General features: G+C 60.2%; 1 protein-coding gene across 1 annotated transcript in view; it reads right to left on the reverse strand.

Annotated features, from left to right (window-relative positions):
* Positions 1-242: 242 nt before the first annotated feature.
* SPTBN2 (spectrin beta, non-erythrocytic 2) overlaps positions 243-20,753 on the reverse strand; it is a 21,996-nt gene continuing 1,485 nt past the window's right edge. The window contains exons 2-25 of the mRNA XM_043518665.1: positions 20,470-20,623; positions 17,191-18,061; positions 16,411-16,548; positions 15,176-15,932; positions 14,557-14,759; positions 14,005-14,095; positions 13,775-13,921; positions 12,789-13,052; positions 12,123-12,347; positions 10,798-10,887; positions 10,160-10,420; positions 9,512-9,642; positions 8,750-8,954; positions 7,913-8,287; positions 7,145-7,389; positions 6,595-6,733; positions 6,161-6,245; positions 5,702-5,898; positions 4,680-4,828; positions 4,406-4,481; positions 3,843-4,081; positions 3,383-3,556; positions 3,170-3,212; positions 243-2,339 (exon numbers count right to left, since the gene is read on the reverse strand). Of these exons, the coding sequence (XP_043374600.1) occupies positions 2,106-2,339; positions 3,170-3,212; positions 3,383-3,556; positions 3,843-4,081; positions 4,406-4,481; positions 4,680-4,828; positions 5,702-5,898; positions 6,161-6,245; positions 6,595-6,733; positions 7,145-7,389; positions 7,913-8,287; positions 8,750-8,954; positions 9,512-9,642; positions 10,160-10,420; positions 10,798-10,887; positions 12,123-12,347; positions 12,789-13,052; positions 13,775-13,921; positions 14,005-14,095; positions 14,557-14,759; positions 15,176-15,932; positions 16,411-16,548; positions 17,191-18,061; positions 20,470-20,623 (5,493 nt within the window). The 3' untranslated portion in view covers positions 243-2,105. The remainder of the gene's footprint in view (positions 2,340-3,169; positions 3,213-3,382; positions 3,557-3,842; positions 4,082-4,405; positions 4,482-4,679; positions 4,829-5,701; positions 5,899-6,160; positions 6,246-6,594; positions 6,734-7,144; positions 7,390-7,912; positions 8,288-8,749; positions 8,955-9,511; positions 9,643-10,159; positions 10,421-10,797; positions 10,888-12,122; positions 12,348-12,788; positions 13,053-13,774; positions 13,922-14,004; positions 14,096-14,556; positions 14,760-15,175; positions 15,933-16,410; positions 16,549-17,190; positions 18,062-20,469; positions 20,624-20,753) is intronic.

A 20,753-nucleotide genomic window follows, 5' to 3' on the forward strand; every position in this document is an offset into this window, starting at 1 on the left:
ATGACCTGGTGATTGGAAGCTGGGCATGCTCCAGCTAGCAACAGGCCACTCTGCCATTATTGTCATCAGTGATTTGTGTTGCAACAATCCTGGGAGCCAGTTGCACTGGCATTGTGACACTACGTGGCTGCATGTGTGATACTCCTGCATTAACTGCACCCGCCATGCCCATCAGCCCCCAAGGAAGCTGTGTCAGCAGACATGCTCTAGTCCCCATTCCTGCTGGGAAACAAAGCCTCTTGGTCTCTACACAGACTCTTTTATTTCAGAGTTTCTGTCAAAAATTGGAACAGATGCCACTGCAAACACATGAATAATGTTTCCCACAAGCACAGAAAGATCACCAGGATGCGCTCAGGGGATGTCCCAGCCAGGGGGTGCAAGGAGCGAAGTCATGGTCCAAATGCAGCAGCGACATCTCGTTTCCAGGCCTCCCGCTGCAGGAAGCAGGCCCCGCCACCATCCAGTTCTGCAATCCTGCACACCCCTCGAGCTCCAAGCTGCCTGTCCCCAGGGCCCCAGAAGAGGGAGGAGACTTGGCTCATTTCACAGTCATAGGGGCGAGGGAGCCATGGTGCCCTACCCTGGCAGGGATACGGTTTCTCCTTAGACAGGGAAGACCAGGGGAGGCAGAGAGCAACCACTCCTAGCAGGAAGGCACAAATCATTTCTGGGCCACAGACTGGAAGATAAAGGCAAAGGAAACCAGCCAGGGCTTGGGAGGGGTGGGTGGAAAAGACACCAGATTGGGCACTGGTGGGAAGGAAGGAATCTTTCCCCCAGTTCACCCCAGGAAATCCTATGGATGACTGGAGACTAGTGGGGTTAGGTCATTGGGAAAGTCAAAGGGGCAGCCACCTACTGAACGGGATGGATTTTTAGCTCAACTGTTTAACAGGCCAGAGGAGACAATTCTGAGCATCCAGCCTGACCTTTGCCCACCCCCGGGTAACCCTGGCTAGAGGATCCCACCCAGTGATTCTGCTAGCCAAGCGGGGTTGCTTGGTGAGAGACATTCTGTCTCAATTCAAAGGCCCCACACAGCAGGGAGATTTCCAGAGATACCAGGAGCCCAGCCCCCTCAACTTTCAATGAGGATCAGGGTTCCCCCTTTGTAATTTCTCCAACTCTTAGGTGCTGGATTGCCAGAAGCACTGAGTCCCCCTGCTCTGAAGTCCATTGTTTGTGGGAGTTCAGCCCCTCTGGGAATCCCATGCCCACCTTGGACAGCAAAGCCCTCAGTGTGAGAAGGGCGGTGAGAGAACTGCCCGCCACAGCTGTCTGCATCCTCAGGCAGGGAATCCCTGGTACTGCTGCTGTTTGCAAGCAAAAATAACCCCACTCCAAAGACAGAGCCCCAGCCCTGGCAACCTGATCCCACCCCCATCCTGTCCAGCTCAGCAGCAGCTTCCCTGCGAGGGTGTGGCTGTCTGCAAAGCAGGGGGCACGGAATGGGGGCCTCACTGAGGTACGGATGCACTATGGACCCTGCCACAGGATCTGCTAATGTAGAGCAGCTGTAGGAAAGGGGTGGGGGAAGATGTACCACCCCACACTAGGGCAGTTCCAGGAGATGGGGGGCAGCAAGGAGAGAAGGTTCATGGATCAGAGAGACAGGAGGGGACAAGGCAAGTCAAACATGCCCCCACTTGTCCATCAGTCCAAATGCCCCTCCCCCATCATGCCTGTGTCCTGGCAACCTAAATACCCTTCCCCACACAGCCTGGCAACCCTAATGCTGCTCCTCCCCTGCACTGGTGCAGAAGGCCACAGGGAGTTTTTTTCCCAGCTTGGCTTCATAGCTGATGCACTCCAGCAACTCCAGCATTCCCTAGTGTATGGGGGAGTCAGCAGGGATCCCCCCAGCGGCTCCCAGGGTGGGAAGGTTGGTTCAAACTGTCACATTAGCACAGGTACCGATCTAAAATGCAGCATCCCATCCAGGACCCAGAGTTCCACTCCCTGCTCCGATCCGTCTGGAGCCCAGAGTCTGCCCCCCCGTGCAGAGCCCCTTGTCCCATCCCGTGTCCTTCCATCAGTTCCATGGATTAAATAGCTGGGCAGTGCCCCTCCAGCAGCCCCTCCAGTAGCAAGCCCCCCAGATCCTATTGCTTCTTCTTGAAGAAGCTGAATCTCTTTTCTCGGTCCTTCTCCTTGCCGTCCTTGCTGCGCAGGGCCACGGAGATCTCAGTGGCACTGTTGGGGGACACGGGTGGCATGCTCACGGCCCGTGTCATGCCCTTGCCAGTGAGTGAGGGCGGGTCCTCTGTGTCCTGCTGGGGCGTCAGGGTGCAGGCCACTGAGGCATTGATCAATCGCATCCAGGTGCTCATCTCAGCCTGGGGGAAAGAGAAGGAGCTGTCGGCCATGGGCTGGGGCAGGGGACTGGAGCACAGAGAGGGCAGGGCACTGGCTCTGGGAGGAGGCACCAAGAGGGATTGGCAAGGCAGAGAAGTGGGACTTTGGGGCACAGACAGGGTGTGTCTGGGAGGGAACAGATTTGGGCAGAGCTCTGGGGTAAGGCCCAGGATTCAGAACTGATGAGGCAAAGAGTCTGAGAGAGGATGGAGCACAGGAAGCATGTAACTCAGGAGGGTAGGGGACAGGGCAGAGTGGGGAGGGATATCTGGGGGAGGGCTCTAGGGCTGGAATGGGGCAAGGCAGAGTGTCCAGAATACTGGTGAGCATGGCAGAAGGACTGGGAGAATCCTGTAACCTGTAACCCAGGTGTTTGGCTACTGGCCTCAGGTGCATGGAGGAGGGGCTGTGGGGTTAGCCCTCTCCGCCCCCTACAGACCTCCCTCACTAGAGAGAGAGACATTACAACACAGCAGACTTGGATCCCCGAGCGGGTGGCGGCGTGCGCGTGTAACACCGACAGACCTTAGTCATCGGCAGGCGGGATCCAACCTGGGACCTCTGGAGGTTAGTACATGAGCCTCTACTCCATGAGCTAAAAGCTACATGGCCATTAGCTAAGGCTGTAGCAGACTCATTAATCTCTAAGTGGTCTTGGTGCCAGCACCACACCCAGGAGGTGTATGGATTACATGTGCACACACATGTAAACCTAGGAGCACCAGGAGGGGCCACAAGGAGCTCAGAGGCCAGCATGCAGGGGTGGACATGTGGACAGGGCAAGCAGCGCCCTGGTGCGTAAGAGACTCACTTCGTCCTTGGCCTGGAATAAATACTCTTTGCCATCACTCAACCTGCAGAGAGAAAAAAAACACACGTTATGTCACCTCCCCATGGCTAAGCCAAACCCTGCCTTGTTCCCTGTTCCCATCAGCCTATCCCCTTCACCAGGTCCCCTCCTTCTCATACTAATGCCGTCCCACCACTGCCCACCCTGTGTGTCTGCCACAGAGGCCGCTCCTACCCCAGCTTGAAGACATGCTTGCGTTTCTTGTAGTCCAGTGCCACGTTGCACTGCGCCCCCTGCAGGCTGATGGGCACCTCACCATGGTAGGGGACACCATGGCTGGCGTTCTTGGCGTCTTTGTAGAAGCCTAGGCTGCCTTTGCGCAGGACACAGTACACATTCTGCCAGGACCTTGGGAGGAAGCACAGAGCCATCAGAACAGCCACGGGGAGAGGGAATAGCTCAGAGCCATCAGCACAGCTGGCAGGGGAGCACAGAGCCATCACCACAAGGGGACCGGGGTAGGATATAGCCATCAGTGCAGGCTGGAGGTGGAGCACACAGCCATCAGTGACACCATCCAGGGCCCTGGGCAACATGACACAGCCCCCCAACTCCACCTCCAAGACCCTGCCCACCACAGTGGCAGCTGGTCCCCAGGCTTCCCCAGTCCAGGAAGGGGCAGAGCTTCTCTCACCTGTTGGCTGCCTTCTTGCCCTGGGCTTCCATCTCCTGCTTGCGGCACAGCGGCCCCTCCATGTGCTCCTGGGCAGTGGGGTCTGGTGACTGGAGTGGCAGCGTGGCCGAATGGGCAGGCTCAGGGGTGAGTGCCAGCAGCTTGGTGCGGGCCTTGGGTGAGGGGGCAGGGCTCTGCTCCTTCTCCTCAGCCAGGGCATCCGTCCGGGCACCACTTGTCACCTCCGCCATCTTGGACATCTGGAGGGACAGAACAAGTCTGTGACAGGGAGCACAGCTCCTAGATTCCTCCTGCCTGGGGGAGCCGTCTGCCTCTCCAGGCTCTGCCCCACCAGCCCAGCTGACCCCCTCCAGACTCCACTCTCCTCCCAGAGCTGGGGATAGAACCAGGAGTCAGAGCTGCAACATGGAGTGGATGGGGCTGAAGGTGGCAGAGGCTGGTATCTCCCCTCACACACATACCCCGTTCCAGAATTGGGCACCTTAGCCCAGCTGCTGTTTGTGGGCCCTCCTGGTCCCAAGGTAGCCCTGGCTGGGGGGCTGCGTCTGTGGGAGCTGCATTACCTGGGGAGACTCGGAGTCAGGGTAGATCCCATTCACAGTAGGCAGCTCCGAGAGATGGCTCTGCAGAGTGGAAGTCCTGTGGGGGGGATGGGGGGAGGGGACAAGAGCAAGCATTAGGAGCTGGTGGAGACCCATGAGAAGGACCGCCACCAACCTCGCTGCCACTCCAGGATTTACCCCACATTACTGGGACTTCCCCCCATCCCCGCCAGCCTGTGGTCCCCATGCCACCCTCCTCCCCTGATGCCAGGACCCCTTCCCATTGTGCTCTCACCCGTCAGCAATGCTCAGTCCTGGCCCCTGCTGGCTGTCAGGGAGTAGCACTGGCTGCACCGTGACCTCGGGCTCTGGCTCTGGTGGTGTTGGGGGCCGCCTCTTCCTCCTCTCCTCCTCCTCGTGCCGCAGCCGCTCCTTCTCCTCCAGCTGCAGGGGAGAGGGGCACGCAGAGATGGAACAGTCTAGTCCCTCCTGACAAGGCCCCCGGTCTGGGAACACAGGCCAGGGGCATGCCTCCACATGGCACAGTGCAGGGCTTGGGGTGGGGAGTGGCAGTTCCATAGGACACCAGCCCAGAGGGTCCAGACCAGGGGTCTGGTTCTGATCCAAATCAAGGTGGGCGGCCAGAGGCAGAGCTGGGAGCCTGCCCCCAGTGCCAAGGCATTCCGAACTGGGGTTCCAGTTCTGATCCATTTGGCAAGAGACGAGCCATAGTGGCAGAGCTGCCCATAACTCAAGAGGGTCCAGGGGTTCTGGTTCTGACCCATACGAGATAGATCCTGAGGGGCAGAGCTGGGATCGACACCTCCTCAGAGTGAAAGATGCTCCAGAATTGGGACTGTGGCTGATTGGCCTGGCAGAGACAGGCCTAAGGGACACCACTCAGACCTGCTCCAGGGCAGGAGTCCAGATCCAGGGTTCCATCATACAGACTCAACACAGACACACCCATTGGAGGCTCCACTCACCAAGTTGGGTGGGTCTCAGGCCTTAGTTCCAATTGGTGGCCTCTGTGGCAAACCCAGCGCTACCTCAGGCCCATGGAGACATCCTAACCCCGGGCCAGGGCTAGGGCAGAGCACAGGGAGCTGTGTGGGCTGCCAGTGTCCCACCAAGGCACAGCCAAGGGCCTCAGGGAGCCATGTGTGGGAGCGCAGCACCCCCACCCCGCGCACACACCAAGGGCTCAACAGCCACCCCCCATCCCAGAGCAGAGCAGCAGGGATGTGTGTGTGGGTGTGCAGCATCCCCACCCTGGGCACAGACCAAGGGCCCCCAAACCTCAGGCAGGCCTCTCACCGTAGTGAGCTTTTCCAGTGCCAGGAAGCGCTCCTCCCAGGCAGCGGCCAACTTCTGGAAGCCCTCGTGCCTCTTGATGAGATTCTCCACCTCGTCTACATTCCCGCCCAGCTCGGCTGAGCGCACGATGGGCTCCTGGCTGGACAGCCAGGCCTCAGCCATGCTGGCATCGCGCCCAAACATCAGCACCTCCATAACTGCAGGGGAACAGACCAGATGGGTGGGGCACTGCCGGGGACAGAAGCCCAGAATTCCAAGCTGCCATCCCCCAGCAACCCACTAGACCACACTCCCCTCATGGTGCTGGGGATAGAAGTAGTACTGACCTCCCCACTGCACCCCTCTGCACCCTACCACATCAGATTCAACCCTACAGCTATGCTGCTGCCCCTTTCGCCTCCTTGCTGCCCTCCCGACACATAGAGCTCCCTCTCTTCCCTGCCCCTTCTCCTCACTAACCAATCTGCAGCCAGTCCATCTTCTCCTGCCACCGGTCTCCGATCTCCTTGCGCCGCTCCTGCAGCTGGGACAGCTTCTCTGAAATCTGAGCAGAGGGGCTGGCTCAGGAAAGTGTGGGGCCCAGCCCACCTTGGAGGAATCACCACACTTGTGTTGGTCACAAGGTCCCACTGCTAGGAACTAGGGCCCAATCAAATGATTGGGGGTGAGGAATGGATCGCAATGTGGGACATAAACCCTACGCAGGAGAGGGGCCTTTCAGGGGATGACTTGGAAACAGACTGGAGGGGATCCTGACCTGGATCCCAGCATAGGGGTGCAGATACGAACTAGAGGGGACCCAAGACACCAGTCCACACAACACCTGGGGGTAGTGTCAGGGGGCAGTGCTAGGATGCCAGGGGCATGGGGGGCTGTCACCTGGGGGGTCTCACCTTGTCAGAAGCGTAGTGGCCCTTGTCCAGCAGTGCAGTGCCCATGGCTATGCAGGAATTGAAGCTGTCCGTCCGGGCCTCCACCTCCGCCTTGATCCCTTGGTGGTTCTTGATGACCAGGTCAGCCGAGGACACGTCCCTGGGGAAGGAGGATAAGGAGGTACCCTGCAGCATGGCTGAGCTGGCATCAGCCCCCCACTCCCCACTGGCTGGCTGGGCCCAGGCGATGCCCTCCAGTCTCCAGACTTGTGTCCACGGGCACGTGCTGTTCTGATCCCAGCTGGGCCATGCTAGCTGGGGTGGAGGCCTGGCCAGTCTGTCCTGAGCTATACTGGTCTGTTCTGGGCCATGTCAGTCTGAACTGGGATAGACTGGGCCACGCTGAGCTATATTGGTCTGTACTGGGCAATACTGGTCAGTCTGGTCCACACTGAGCCATCCCAGTCTCTGCTAGGCTGGGTGAGCTATGTTGGGCTTTATTGACCTACACTGGGCCATGCCAATCTGGGATGGGCTATTCCAGTCCGTGCCCTGGAGGCGCCCTGCTCACCTGGGCTTCTCCTGGGCATCTATCTGCAGGTGCACCCCGTCCATCCACAGCATCAGGTCTCGCACCATCTTGAAGAAGCGGAACTTGTCCACGGTGTCGAGCAGCAGCTGCCGGCGGCCGTGGCTGCTGCTCAGCAGCTCGGTCCAGGCCTCACTCACGGCCTGCTCATGCCGCTGGATGTCATCGGCCTTCTCACCAGCATAAGCCTTCTGCAGCCGCATAGCGTCCTCCTGCACCTGTTTCACCTGGGGAGCCGGGGGTCAGAGTGGCATCCCGCCCCCACCCCATGCCACCCTTCCCACTCGCAGGGGAATTGTATGTGGAGAGAAATCTCTGACACTGCCCCACACTCCATCCTGCCCATCTCCCTTTCCCTACCCCATGCCCTGTCCCCTTGTCCCATCCTGCTCTCCTCTCCATGCCACAGATCCCCCAGATTTTGCCCCCATCCTACCCTGCTCCCCTCCCCTTCCCCACCCCAGATCCCACCCCACACTCCCTTCCCATCCCACACTGCTCCCATCCCCTCCTCTACATTCTACCCCATACCCTGTCCCCCCATCCCACTCTGCTCTTCTTCTGTCTCCGGCCTACCCTGCTCCCCCACCCCACCCCAGATCCTATCCCACACCCCCTCCCCATCCCACATGGCTCCTATTCCCTCTCCCACATCCCACCCCACTCCCATCCCGCTGCCACAGACACTGCCGCCATCCCCCTCTCCCCATCCCCAGACCCTGCCCAATCCCATCCTGCAGCTGGCAGTACCTGTGCACTGAGCGCCTGGATGTCATGCTCGTAGGCTGTGTGCATGCGCTGCATGGCCTCGGCCGTGTTCAGGTCACGCCCCACCTCGTCAGGCAGCTGCTTCTGCTTGTGCTGCACCTGGGCCAGAGTCTGGCGGGCGTCGTGGTAGAAGCGATGCAGCTCGTAGGAAGCTGCCAGCATCTGGCTGCGGGTGTCAATGAGCTCCAGCAGGTCGGCCCAGGCATCGTTGAGACCATCCTTCCACTCGGCAATGGTGGCGTTCTCCGAATGCCCTGACGAGATCAGCTCGTCCGCCAGCAGGTTCACGGCATCCACACGCTCCTGCCCGATGTTACTGGTGTCACGGGAGAACTCCCGGAACTTGTCCCGCAGCATCTGGGGAAAAAGAAGGGCAGGGAGTGCCACGGGCCCTGCTGAGGGCAGTGATGGGACCCAGGTCTGGGGGGAGTGGGAGAGGGGGTCTGGAGGGGAGGACAGGAAAGGCTAGACAGGAGAAGGGATGGGCTTGAGGGATGGGAGGCGCCCGGGGGGAGATGATGGGCTCCAGGCGCATGAGGCTGCCCCAGCTGGGCTCCAGGTAGCGCTACCTCGGCTAGTGCTGCACAGCGGCTACACCACACCGGGTAGCCAGCCGCGCTCTAGGACCAGCCTGCACAGGAGCCCAGGCTGGCAGAGACTGGGATGGTTCAGCATGGACCAGTCCATCTCAGTCCAGACTGACCAGTATCATCCAGTACAGAGTAGGATAGCTCAGCATGGACCAGTTTAGCCCACTTCAGACTGACATGGTCCAGCAGGGACCAGTCTAGCTCCCTCTGCTTTGCACCGGGCACTCACAGTGACATGCTCGTAGTCCTGCCCCAGCTCGTGGGAGGCAGCCACCACCTCGCGCTCCGAGATCCACTGCTCCAGGTCATCCACGTCGCGCTTGAGCTGGCAGAGGCGCTGGTGCTCCTGCAGCTTCCCCCGACGCTCCTCTGCCAGGTCCTTCAGGCTGGCGTACAGCTTGTCCACCTGGCCCTGGCGCAGGGTGAGCCGTTCACTGCAAGGGCAAGAGCCACTTGAGCCACAGAGCGGTGCCTGCTCCTCGCTGACGAAGTGGCAGCACTGCCAGGGAGCAGGGGCCGAAGACCTGCGAAAGCCCTGGGGCTAATGCACTGCCCAAGAGGCTGGGGGGTCCCATGCTGTGGGGGCTGTGCTGGAATGGGCCATGCTACGCTCGACGGGGCTGTGCCAGGCTTGGGGCGGACCATGGCAAACAGGAAGAAGGGGGGCATGTTGCTAACGGAGTCCCCACCTCTATCCCAAGTGAGAGGGATTGTAGGTTCCAGGTCTGATCTCCCTGGACAGCCATGGCGAATGGTGCCTGGGCACAGAACATCAGGCCACAAGGTCTGTGATGCAGGCACAAGCAGCATCCAGCCAGGCTCAGGCCCCGCTGAGGGGACAACTTGGGCTCAGCGGGGCGGAGGGACGGGGCTTTCGACTGGATGCCTGGCAACCCATGGGAGGCTATGGACTCACTGTCCCCCAGTAGTACAGGACCATGGGCCTGGATCTGTGCCCACTGTTGGGGGGAAGGGGCACGGGGGGTCTCACCTCTCTGGGTGCTCACTGGCCACCATGTCACGGCTCTGGTTGGAGAGCTGGTGGATGGTCTGGGCATAGTCATCCAGCGCCTGCTCCATCACCAGGTGCTTCTTCACCATGGCCTGGGCAATCAGCTCATCCTGTGGGTGCCAAACAGAGAAGGATGGACAGTGCCACGACACAGGAGCAAAGGGGGGGAGGGGCAGGGGTGCCATGATGCAGGGGCAAAGGGAGCGGGTGGGCAGGGCTGTCCCCAGCTCCAAGGACAGTGGTCAGGCTGAGGGTCACTCAGCTCTCACAGGTCCACTGGCTTTCATAGATGGGGGGGTCAGGCTGGATGCAAGAAATCCAGGAGCAGAGTGGGGTCCATGACCCCAGACCTCAGCCTTCTCCTGAGAAATCATATGCAGCTTCTGTGGCCGGGGGGGTGGCACCCAGTGAGTGAGAGGCACCCCAGCTCCCATGGGTATCGGGGAGCAAGGGGGCTCTCAGAGGCAGAGAGGGGATGGGACAGGCTGGGCTCTGTGCCCCCCGTACACCTTTGCCTTCTCTTGGGACATCGTGCACAACAGTTGCAGAGGGGAGGCACCCAGTGGGTGGAGGGGTACACCTGGTTCCCATGGAGGGGTGGGGGCTCCACTACCCTTTCCCCCAGACCTTGGCCTTCTCCTGGGACATCATGTGCAGCTCCTGCTCGCCCATCCAGGCCTCAGCTTCAGCCACATCGAAGTAGAACTGCTGGGCAGCGTGTGCCCGCTCCAGGCGTTGGTGCCGCAGCTCTGCCTGGTGCCCCAGCTCCCGCCAGGCCTCCCGCAGCTCTTCCATCCGCTCCACGGGCCCGCAGCGCACGAGCCCTGCCCGCCGCCCCAGCAGCTCCTCCACACGCGGCTCATGGCCCTGGATCTCCTTCTGCAGGGTCTGGGGCAGGGAGCATGGGCAAGGGGGGTCAGAGTGTGACATTCACCCTCTCCCCTATGCTGAGCTCTGACTCTCCCCACCCCCCAACCTCAGCCTTCAGAGTGCTCTTTCAATATAGTCTGGGAGCAGAGAGGAAGGGGGGTCATGGTACGTTCACCCCCAGGCCTCACCATTCTTTTGACCCTCCCCCCAATTCACCCCTCCCTCATCTCCATCCCCCATCAATCCTCCCCCACCTCCTCCTCCTTTCATACTCCCCCTGCCCCCAACCCCCTACTCCTGCCTTGTCAACCCCATGTGAGCTAGGGAGCACCTCTGCCACTGAGTGGGGTGAGCAGACTCCAGCCCCCCAGTTCCTCCCTGGCCTGGCACCACACCTGGTTCTTCTTTATCAGCAGCTGGACGGTGGGCAAGTCCTTGCCATGGTCGGTGGAGATGGCCATCGGCATCCGCTCCCTCACCCACAGCTGAAAGCACAAGTGGAGCAGGGTCAGGGGAACATGAGGGGCACATGGGGGGACTGTATGAGGGGGCTTCACAGTGGGGGATGCAGGGAGAACTGAGCAGGGTGGGGGAGATGCATGGGGGCTGCACGAGGGGCTGCACAGGGTGGGGGATACATGGGGGGCTGAACGGGGGTGCACAGGATGGCGGATGCATGTAGGGCTGCACAGGGGGGTGTGCAGGGTGAAGGATGCACAGGGGGTTGCACGGGGGGCTGCACAGGGGAATACACAGGGTAGGGGGATGCATGGTGGCTGCACGGGCACTGCACAGAGTGGGAGATGTTGCATGGGACAGGGGATGCAAGGGGGTCCATGCATGGGCAGCCTTAAACCTGGCAGCCCCTCCACTCAACGTAGCAGTCTGAATATCAGGGTGGGAGATTAATGGAATTTCCCAGTTTAAATTTTTTTTCCCTCCCACGCAAAAGTCCATCCCGTGGACCCAGCCTGACCCCCCACCCCATCCACTTGTCACCAGCCAGGGTGGGACCTCCACACATGCTGCACAGAGCCCCACTACTGAAGCTAAAGGGCATCACTGGCAGGTGATGCAGGGACTGGCCACTGGAGGGGGATGGAGACTCACACTTAGTCAGTGAGGACTCTATTTGTTCAACAACATTAGGACACTGGGAGTCAGGACTCCTGAGTTCTCCCACCAGCTCTGGGAGGGGTGCAGGGCCTAGTGACTTGAGGCTGGGAGTCAGGACTCCTGGGTTCTCTCCCTGGCTCTGGGAGGGGTATGAGGTGTAGTGGGCTAGAACAGGGGGGCTGGGCTCTGTCTCTGGTTCTGGAGGGACGTGTGAGGCGGTGCAGCACAGCCAAGCCCAAAGATCTAGCACATCCATTCTGAAAGGCAGTGTGGCTCCATAACTGAGACTCAGATCTGCCCCATTAGAGACCCAGGGCTTAGTGCTAGTCCCTGATAGGGACCCATCATTCAGCCCCAATACTGTCCAGGGGGCACAGTGGCCTGCAGGAGAAACCCAGCCTAGATGCCCCCTACCCTGCCCCCTGGCATGGGGGAGTGCTGGGTGCAGCGTTGGGGCTCTGCACTCTTGTAATTCTAGGCTGAGGCCCATGGAGTAAAAGGCAGCAGTCTCTGGGGCTGGATCTCATTCCTATCTCCCCTCTCCAGGCCCCATTTCCCATCCTCTCCCCATATGGCAGCACCACCTGTACTGCCTGGGACTCACGATCTCGTCCTCCAAGTCACGGTTGAACTGGTGCTCCTCCTTGGAGGCCAGCAGCTTGTGGCAGCGCTCCTTCAGAGGGCCCCGCAGGTCCAGAAACTTCTCCTCCACTGCTCGGAACTTGCCTTCCACCTCAGCTGTGTTGGCGTCCTCCTGGCTCAGGGCTAGCGCCTGCGACTGGATGGCCTCCACCTCCTTCTCCCGCACGTCCATCTGGTTCTCCAGCATCTGAGGGGCAGAGGACAGCGTTACAGTCTTAGGGACCCCAGCAGAGAGCTCCAGCCCAAGGAGAGCAGGGAGTCTGGCCCCTCTCCCCACTGGTGTGATGCAGCCATGGGTCCCCCTCTGCTTCCCCACGGTGCTTGGGGATCCTGCAGGCAACCAGTCCCACCTTTGAGCCATGGTGCATGGAGGAGGTGATGTCAGGGATGAGGCCAGTCTAGGGTTCTCCAGTGCGGTGGCCAATGGAGCAGGCTCCCTCTGCCGGGGGATACCCAAGGCCTTGGAAATGGGAGAATGGGCTCTGGGATTGAGAGGGTCAGAGGGCCAGGATCTCCCATATCTCACGTGCCTTTGGGACCTGGAATTTTGAGTCATCTTGGAAACCCATCATCCCTCACCCCAAGAATCTGGGCTGCCCTCCCCTCTATTGCACCTGCCACCCCAGACCTGTTGCTTCTTCAGCAGGATGTTGACGCTGGTCAGGTCCTTGCCGTAGTCGTCAGACTGGAGCTGGGCCTGCAGCCCGGCCAGCCAGGCCTCCAGGGCAGAGCAGCTCTGAGTGAAGAGCTCAGCCCGGTTGGCATCGAAGAGGCACTGAGCCTTGGTCTTGGTAGTGGACTCCAGCTCATCCCATAGCTGGTGGAGGCTGTCCAGCTTCTCCTTCACCACAGGCTCCAGCTCTGGCTTCTCCGCCATTAGCTGCTGACCCTCCTGCCAGGGACCCAGAGCACTGGTTAGGGGGATGAGGGCCTGCATGTGCTGCAGGGTCTTTAGGCCCCAGCAGGCCTGGCCAAGCCCAGAAGAAGGCCAAGTTGCTACAGCCCTGTGCCCTGCCTCCTGGAGTCTTGTGATCACAGTCACACTGGAGTCTGCAGGAATCCTGAGACAATGGCTCTGAGAGGGGGGACCTGCCCCATTCATCTCAGTGGGGTATTAACACCCAGCCCCACTTCTCCAGAGGCCTGGCCAGCTCTATCCCAGCAGGGGGCTCAGTATGAGGCAGGAGGAGCAGAGTCCAGTGGGCCCAGCTCTCCCCTCAGTCATACACAGACAACCCAAGTGGTGGGACAAGTGCTGACACCCCAAGATCTCTGGGACCTGAAGTGGGAGGGTCCCTGGTGTGCAGCAGGGGATCCACGGGTGAGAGGGTCCATGGCAAGGGGTGGGACTGTGGGGGCAAGGCCATGGTCTTAGTGCGAGGCTGTGGTAATGAGTCCATGGAGAGGGGGCAGAGCCATGGGGCAGGTCCATGGCACTGGGGAGTGGCCATGGAGTCAGGTCCATGATGCTGTGGCAAGTCCACTGTGAAGGGGCAAGTCTCTGATGCTGGTGCAGGGCCATGGTGGTGAGTCCATGGCATGGGGACAGGGCCACGGTATTCGGGTGCAGCCATGGGGGGGGTCCCCAATTTGCCATACTCTAGCTGCCCCCACCTTCTCGATCTTGTCCAGCCAGTCCTTGTTGGAAGCCAGCTCGGCCGTGAAGGCCTGGTGCTTCTGCCACTTGGTGTGCAGGTTGCGGGCCTCATCATAGGACATGTCCTGGGCTGTCAGCATCTTCTCATTGATCCAGAGGGTGAGCTGGTGGGGAGGCAGAGGATTGAGTGAGGATCCCCAGACCCATAGCCCCCTTGCCCCTCCCCCACAACCCCCCCTCCACTCACCTCCTGGCAGTCCTGCAGGAAGTGCTGCAACTCCCGGTTATCCCGCAGCCGCCGCAGCAGCTCGTTGGCAGCATCCCGATTCCGCTTGTGCCTGGGGAGGGAAAGCAGAGACTCATGCGACACTTACCTGCAGGATGAGATGGTGGCCTGTCCTCTGTATGTGTCATAGTGCCAGCACTGCCTTGGCTCGTGAGGACTCCCTGCTACCTCAGGCACCAGCAACTTGTGCTCTCTGAACACGGCAAGCTGAGATCTGTCCCACAGGCTGCTCTGACCTCCTGGGGCAGGTTTGCCTGGCTCTGGCCAAGGGAGGAGCTCCTAGCTCATCACAATCGTTAATCTCAGTATCGTCCTCCCTGTTTAACTCCAGGGGGAAGGGACCCATCCTAAATCACAGAGCTGGGGATAGAACCCAGGAGTCCTGCCTCCCAGCCCTCCCTGCTCTAACCCACTAAACCCCCCCATCCCTTCCTAGAGTGGGGATAGAACCCAGACAACAATGACACAACAGGGTTCCCACTCCCAGAAGCCCTTGTGGGGCTAGGCTCTCACCTGCCATCGATGGAGTCAACCTTCTCCTGGACTTTGTCTGCATGGACACTGTCCCCCACAATCAGCTTCCGCCCGGCATCCACCAGCCCCTTGATCTTCTCCCCATTGGCCTCCATGGTGGTCATGAAATCTTCATGCTTCTTAATGGAGGCCTCTGCCCCTTGCAGGGTGCTGGGCATATCAGTGTGGGACAGCACGTACTCCTGCAGGGGCGAGCCACACAGAGCCATGGCACTGGGCACAGCTTGGCACATGTTCCAGGCCCATGCCCTGAGTGAGATGGAGATCCCAAGGGAGGAAACTAGGGGCCAGTGGGATGGAGAGATACTGAGACTGCTAGGGGTGGGTGGGGATGGGGTGATTGGGGGTCCTGGGGGACTAATACAGTGACGGGGATTTGGGTGGGAGTCTGGGGCAACTGGAATGGGGGGATGGAGGGGAATACCAAGCTGGATGGGTCCAGGAGACTGATCAGGTGTCAGGGGGAATACTGGACTGGATGGGCACATGGGTCTGATCCGGGCCAGAGAAGGGGGTGGCATACTGGGCTGCATGGGCCTGTCCTAGCTCCAGCACAGGAACCGGCCTCCCCCAGACATGCCGGTCGCCCCAGCCTCACCTGGTTGCTGAGCACGCCCTCCACCTGCTTGGTGTCCCGCAGGAAGAGCTGGAAGCTATAGGCCTGGGACAGCAGGTGATGCCTGTTTTCCCACATCTGGCCCAGCTCCTTCCAGCCAGTGTCCAGGGCCTCCAGGCGTTGCTGCAGGAACATGTACTGGGCATCGGTCTGGCCCTGGGTTACCTCCTGGCCCATGGCCCGCATGCTCTGGTAGTCATCCTTGTAGTGCTCGATCTCATTACGGATGCTCTCGTGCTGGCTCAGCAGCTGCTCGGCCTCAGCCAGGGTGGCTGGCACGTCCTCAGAGGCCACAGCCGTCTGTGTCCGCGACAGCCAAGCCTGGAAATCATCCAGGTCGCGCAGGAAGCCCTGCAGCTTGCTGGCCTCCCCCAGCGACTCCTCGCGCCGCCGCATGGTCTCACGCAGCTCGGTCCACACAGCCTTGATGTCCGCCAGCTTGTCTAGGATAGGCGTCGCCTGGCCCGGGTGCTCAGCTGCCAGCGTGGCCGCCTCCCCCTGCAGGTCCAACACCTTACCCTGGATAGCCTCCAGGTCCCGCTCCATGCCCGTCAGCTTCCTCTGCAGCGCCATGACGCCCGCCAGGTCGTTGCCCAGCTCCTGCGTTGACTCAATCACCTTGGTCTTCTCCCTCATCCAGGACTTGGTCTCGTTGCACTCCAGGTAGTAGTTCTGGATGTTCAGGGCCGAGGTCAGCGCGGCCTTCTTCTGGTCGGCCAGAGTGCGGAACCGCTCCCACCTGGAGAAGGGACAGGGCGGTAGGTGCGGGGCTTGTTCCCACTGACCACCCTGGAGCTGCCGAGCCCATGTTGGCACTGCCAAAGGCAGACCTCCCCAGAGTCCTGATGCCTGTCGCTGGATGCAGATCCCCCAAGAATCTTCCTCATCCGCATGGGTCAGTCAGAACCCCACACACACCCTCTGATGCTGAGCTGCCTGCCCCCACTCCCAGAACCAAGCAGCTTGCTCTCCCCCCCTCCCTGCCGCTGAGCCGCTTGCCCTCCCCATCTCCCCCCAGCGCTGAGCCACCTGCCCTTCCCATCTCCCCCCAGCGCTGAGCCATCTGCCCTCCCCATCTCCCCCCAGCACCGAGCTGCCTGCCCTCCCCATCTCCTCCCGGCACCGAGCCGCCTGCCCTCCCCATCTCCCCCCGGCGCCGAGCCACCTGCCCTCCCCACCTCCCCCTGGCACTGAGCCACCTGTCCTCCTGCTCAGACCTGGTGTTGAGCTGCTCCTGTGTGGCCTGGATGCTCTCTTTGTTGCGGTGGTCGGTGCTCAGCAGCTGCCCGGCGATCTGGTTGATGGCCGTGATGCGCAAAGCCAGGTTATTCATCTCTGGCTCCAGTGTCTCAAACCTGCAGGCCCGGAGATACAGGCTCAGCCAACAATGCACTTAACCCCCCTTTTGCCCTGGAGAGCCAACCCCTCATGTTCCCCCCAGCATAGCACCAGCTGCTGATCATGCATCTGCCCTAGTGCCTACTGGGAAAATCCAGGCTGCTTTCCCATAGGGCCTCAGCATGGATATAGCAGCCAGAGCATCATGGGGGAGCAATGCATTCTAGGATGCCCCACCACATGCCCAAGGGGAGGGAAGGGAATCGGCAATGACAGTTCCACTGACTCATTAGGGGCTCTGTCCCCACCAACACCCTGGTTCCAGGGAGAGGCCACAGGACAAGCTAGGCCACTGCCAAGGGCACACATAGCTCGAGACAGCCAGGCCACTGACTGGCTACAAGGGGCTGCCTGAGCATATGTGCCCCAGTGCATGCTGGAAAAATCCAGGTTGCTCTCCCATGGTGCCTAAGTGGGGACAGACAGAGCAGCACAAAGGGGGGAGCAATGCATTCTGGGATGTCCCACCACACAGAGAGCTGGGAGACAGGGAAGGGGGCTAGGGCCACAATTACTCATTGGCTGCAAGGGGCAGCAGGGTGTGGGCCTAACGAGGCTGGGCCAGGTGGTGCATGTGGGCCTGGTCAGCCCCCACTCACCTCTGCTGCACCACCTCCAGGTCCTCCAGTTTCTCGGGGATCTCCATGGCATGCAGCCATTGCTCCTTCTCACCAATCCACAACCCACAGGCATCAGCCTCGCTGAACATCTTGTAGAGGTTGAGGGCGTCCTGCAGATCCTGCTTGCGGCGCTCAGCCAGGGCGGCCAGCTCCTGGTAGCGCTGTTCCACAGCGGGCAGGCGCTCTGCCACCTCGGGTGCATGGGCAAAGGCGGGTGGCAGGCTCTGGGCCTGCTCATGTAGCACAGCAATGGCGGGCCGGTGGTTCTGGATCTCCTCTTCCACGTCCTTGTGCTTCTTGACCAGGCTCTGGGTAGAGTACTCGTCATGGCCCACCTCCGGGCTGGACACCAGCCGCAGGGCATCCATGAGCCAGGCCTCCATGTCGTCGGCATCAGCCTGGAACTGGTAGAGGCTGGAGGCCTCATGCAGGCGCCGCTCCCGCTCGCCTGCCAGCGCCTCCAGGTGTTGCCACTGCTCCTCGATCTCCCGGATGTGCTCGGCCACCTCGTGTGCCCCAAAGTGCCCCTCACGCACCAGGCAGTGGCCCTGGGCCGTGGTGTGCTGCAGGGGTCCATAGCGGCCGCTCATCTCGTCACGGAAGGCATTGTGCTTGCTGATGAGGCGCAGCACACTGGTCAGGTCCTTGCCGAAATCATCCGAAGACAGGATCTGCTCCTGCTCCCGGATCCAGGCCTCCTCCTCACCCATGTCCCAGAAGAACTTCCACAACCGCCGTGACTCCTCCAGCTTGGCCCGGCGCTTGCCTGCCAGCTCAACCAGCTCCCGGTAGCACAGCTCGAGCATGTCCACCCTCTCCTGCACCAGCTGGGGGTCACATGGCTTGTATCCTGTGGGGGGATGTGGATGTTGTAGCCCACAGATTGATTTTAAGGTAAAGGATAAGAACAGCAATGCAGAAACGCAAGAGACTTAGTGGCATAGACCTATAAGAATAACTTCAGCTGTTACCACAGCTATAAGGCCTAACAGCCTGCATAGGAGGAGTTGCTTAATAGGTTAACATAAGTAAGTAAATCAACAGGGACCTTAAGTCACAAGATGGCATAAGCTTTTGTTTTTCTTGTTTTGTAATAATCACAAGTGTTGAAAACTGCTAACAGGTACCTGCAAGAAGGCAGTTTGCACCAGTTTAGGGTATTTTTGGAGGGAAACATTAGTAGATGCCTAACCACAGGTAACTATAGTAATTTAATGGACATGTATGCTACTTATCCCATTAGTTTGAACTAATTAATATAGTAACTTATGGGATAAGGACACCCCAACATTACGAGGGTGAGGAAGTCAAGATAGTAAAAGAGGGCGGAGCTATTTATACATATGCACCAAAGGCCTATAAAACATCTGGTCTTAGGGAGAGCTACTGGAGTTCTCCATGGGCACGCCAGAGTCACACTAGGATCTGTCTCAACTTCCTGAGCTCTCCCCAAGGATAGGGTGAGTACACCCAGTGGTGAGCTGGAGCTGGTTCGCACCAGTTCGCTGGAACCGGTTGTTAAATTTAGAAGCCCTTTTAGAACCAGCTGACCCGCGAGGGGCAACCCACGGGGAAAATTTGGTGGATGCAGAGCACCCACCGGCAGCTCCCCGCCCCACCCCCGGCTCCAGCTCACCTCCACTCCGCCTCCGCCCCTGAGTTACGCTCCGCCCCACTCTGCTTCTCCGCTCCTCCCCCCCCTTGAGAAGCAGGCTGCAGCTTAGTGCTCAGGCCCACAGAGGCGGAGACGGGGAGACGGAGCAGAGGTGAGCTGGGGCGGGGGGGGGCGCATGAGGGCTGCCCACGATACAGCAGGTAACGGGGGGGAGGGGAGGAGGAGGGCGCAGGGGAACCACTCCCTGCCCCAGCTCGCCTCCCGCCTCCCCCTCCCCGAAGCCGATGCTTGCTTCTCAGCCCTCCCAGGCTTCCTGCGCGAACAGCTGATTCAAGGGAAGCAGGGGGCAGCGGAGAAGCAGAGCAGGGCGGCGTGTTCAGGGGGGGAGGCGGAGGTGGAGTGGAGGTGAGCTGGGGCCGGGCGCAGGGCAGGGAGCTGCCAGTGGGTGCTCTGATTCAGCCCCAGAGCACCCATGGAGTTGGTGCCTAAGGCGCCACTCTTGATGTGATCAGTGGGGGGAGAGGCCACTCCCCCTGCATCCCCCCTAGCTATGCTACCCTGCCCCTAGGAGCCAGAGGAACCTGCTTCCCAGGAGCTGCCCCAGGTAAGCACCGCCAGGACTCCCCACCTCGCCCCCCAGCAGGTCCCTCTGACTCTTAGGGCGGGGTGGGGTGGGCCCACTATGGTGGCCCACAAGACCTTCCTGCCTGGTTCCGGGAGCAGTCAGGGAACAGGGGTGGATGGGGTAGGGTCCTGAGGGGCGGGGGCGGGTCACAACTCCCTCGTGGGGTGAAGAGGGAACCGGTTGTTAAGATTTTGGAGCTCATCACTGTGTACACCCAGGTACTGGGGTGGGTCATACTTACAGCATTGTATTATCTCACTTTCCTTGTTTGAATATTTTTATTTATTGGACTGATCATTGTGGTAATAAAACTCCTACAATTACCAAAGTAAACTCCCTGAGTGCGAGTGTTGCTGCTACTGCCATGGGGCTCCCAAACAAATAATAATTCTGGAGATACTGGGCCTGATCTTTGGACAAGAACCTACCAGATTGCAGAGTGCTAACTGGGGAAAATGAAATTAGCCACATAATCAATACATCAGGCAACAATGTGGGATCCCTGCTTACAACCCCTCCTCCCCCTGCCATTTGCCCCACAGGAAGAGCCATGGGGCTCCTGGGGGCAAAAGGGGGCCAGGGTCACTGGCACTGATGCCCATGAGGCAGGAGAGACAAATAGGGGGCCCAAAGGGAGTAATAGGAGAGAGAAGGCCCTTTTGCTCAGGCTATAGAGTCAGGGCTAGGCACAGAGCAGGGCTCACACCAGGCAGGGAACCTCCACAGAGAAGCAGAGGGGTGAGAAGCTCACAGGGTGGCTTAAGATATGGCATCACCCCCTGCAGATGTGGCCACCCCAAACTCAGCTGTGGACCCCCTCCCAGAGCCCTGCTGGGCTCTGAGCTGTTCTCTTGAGGGCTGGGATGGGGGGGCTGGGGCATGGCAGGGACAAGCACATGGAGGAGCAAACATAAAATTGGCTGGGACATGACAGGGCAGGGATGAGGTAGGGGCCTGGGATGCGGCAAAGCTGAACACGGAGGGTGCGGGTTGGCTGTGGTGAGGGTGGCGCTGTTACCTTCTCCAGGGGTGGTGAACCTCTGTGCAGCAGTGCCAACAGCCTTGATGCGCTCGGCCTGCACGGCGATGTCAGCCTCCACCAGTGCATGGATCTGCAGCAGGTCTTCCACACCGTGCAGGTGCTTCCCGAAGTCCTGGGACTGCAGGCGGCCCTGCGGAGGGACAGGCGGCTGCTGACGGCATGGGGAGCCCCCCCAGATCCCACCCACCAGCCCTGCCCATACCTTGGCCCTGTCAGGGGAGGGGCACGCCTACAGACAGAGCCAGGCACCCTCCCACACA

This window comes from Dermochelys coriacea, chromosome 7 (assembly GCF_009764565.3).
Source record: "Dermochelys coriacea isolate rDerCor1 chromosome 7, rDerCor1.pri.v4, whole genome shotgun sequence".
NCBI lineage: Eukaryota > Metazoa > Chordata > Testudines > Dermochelyidae > Dermochelys > Dermochelys coriacea.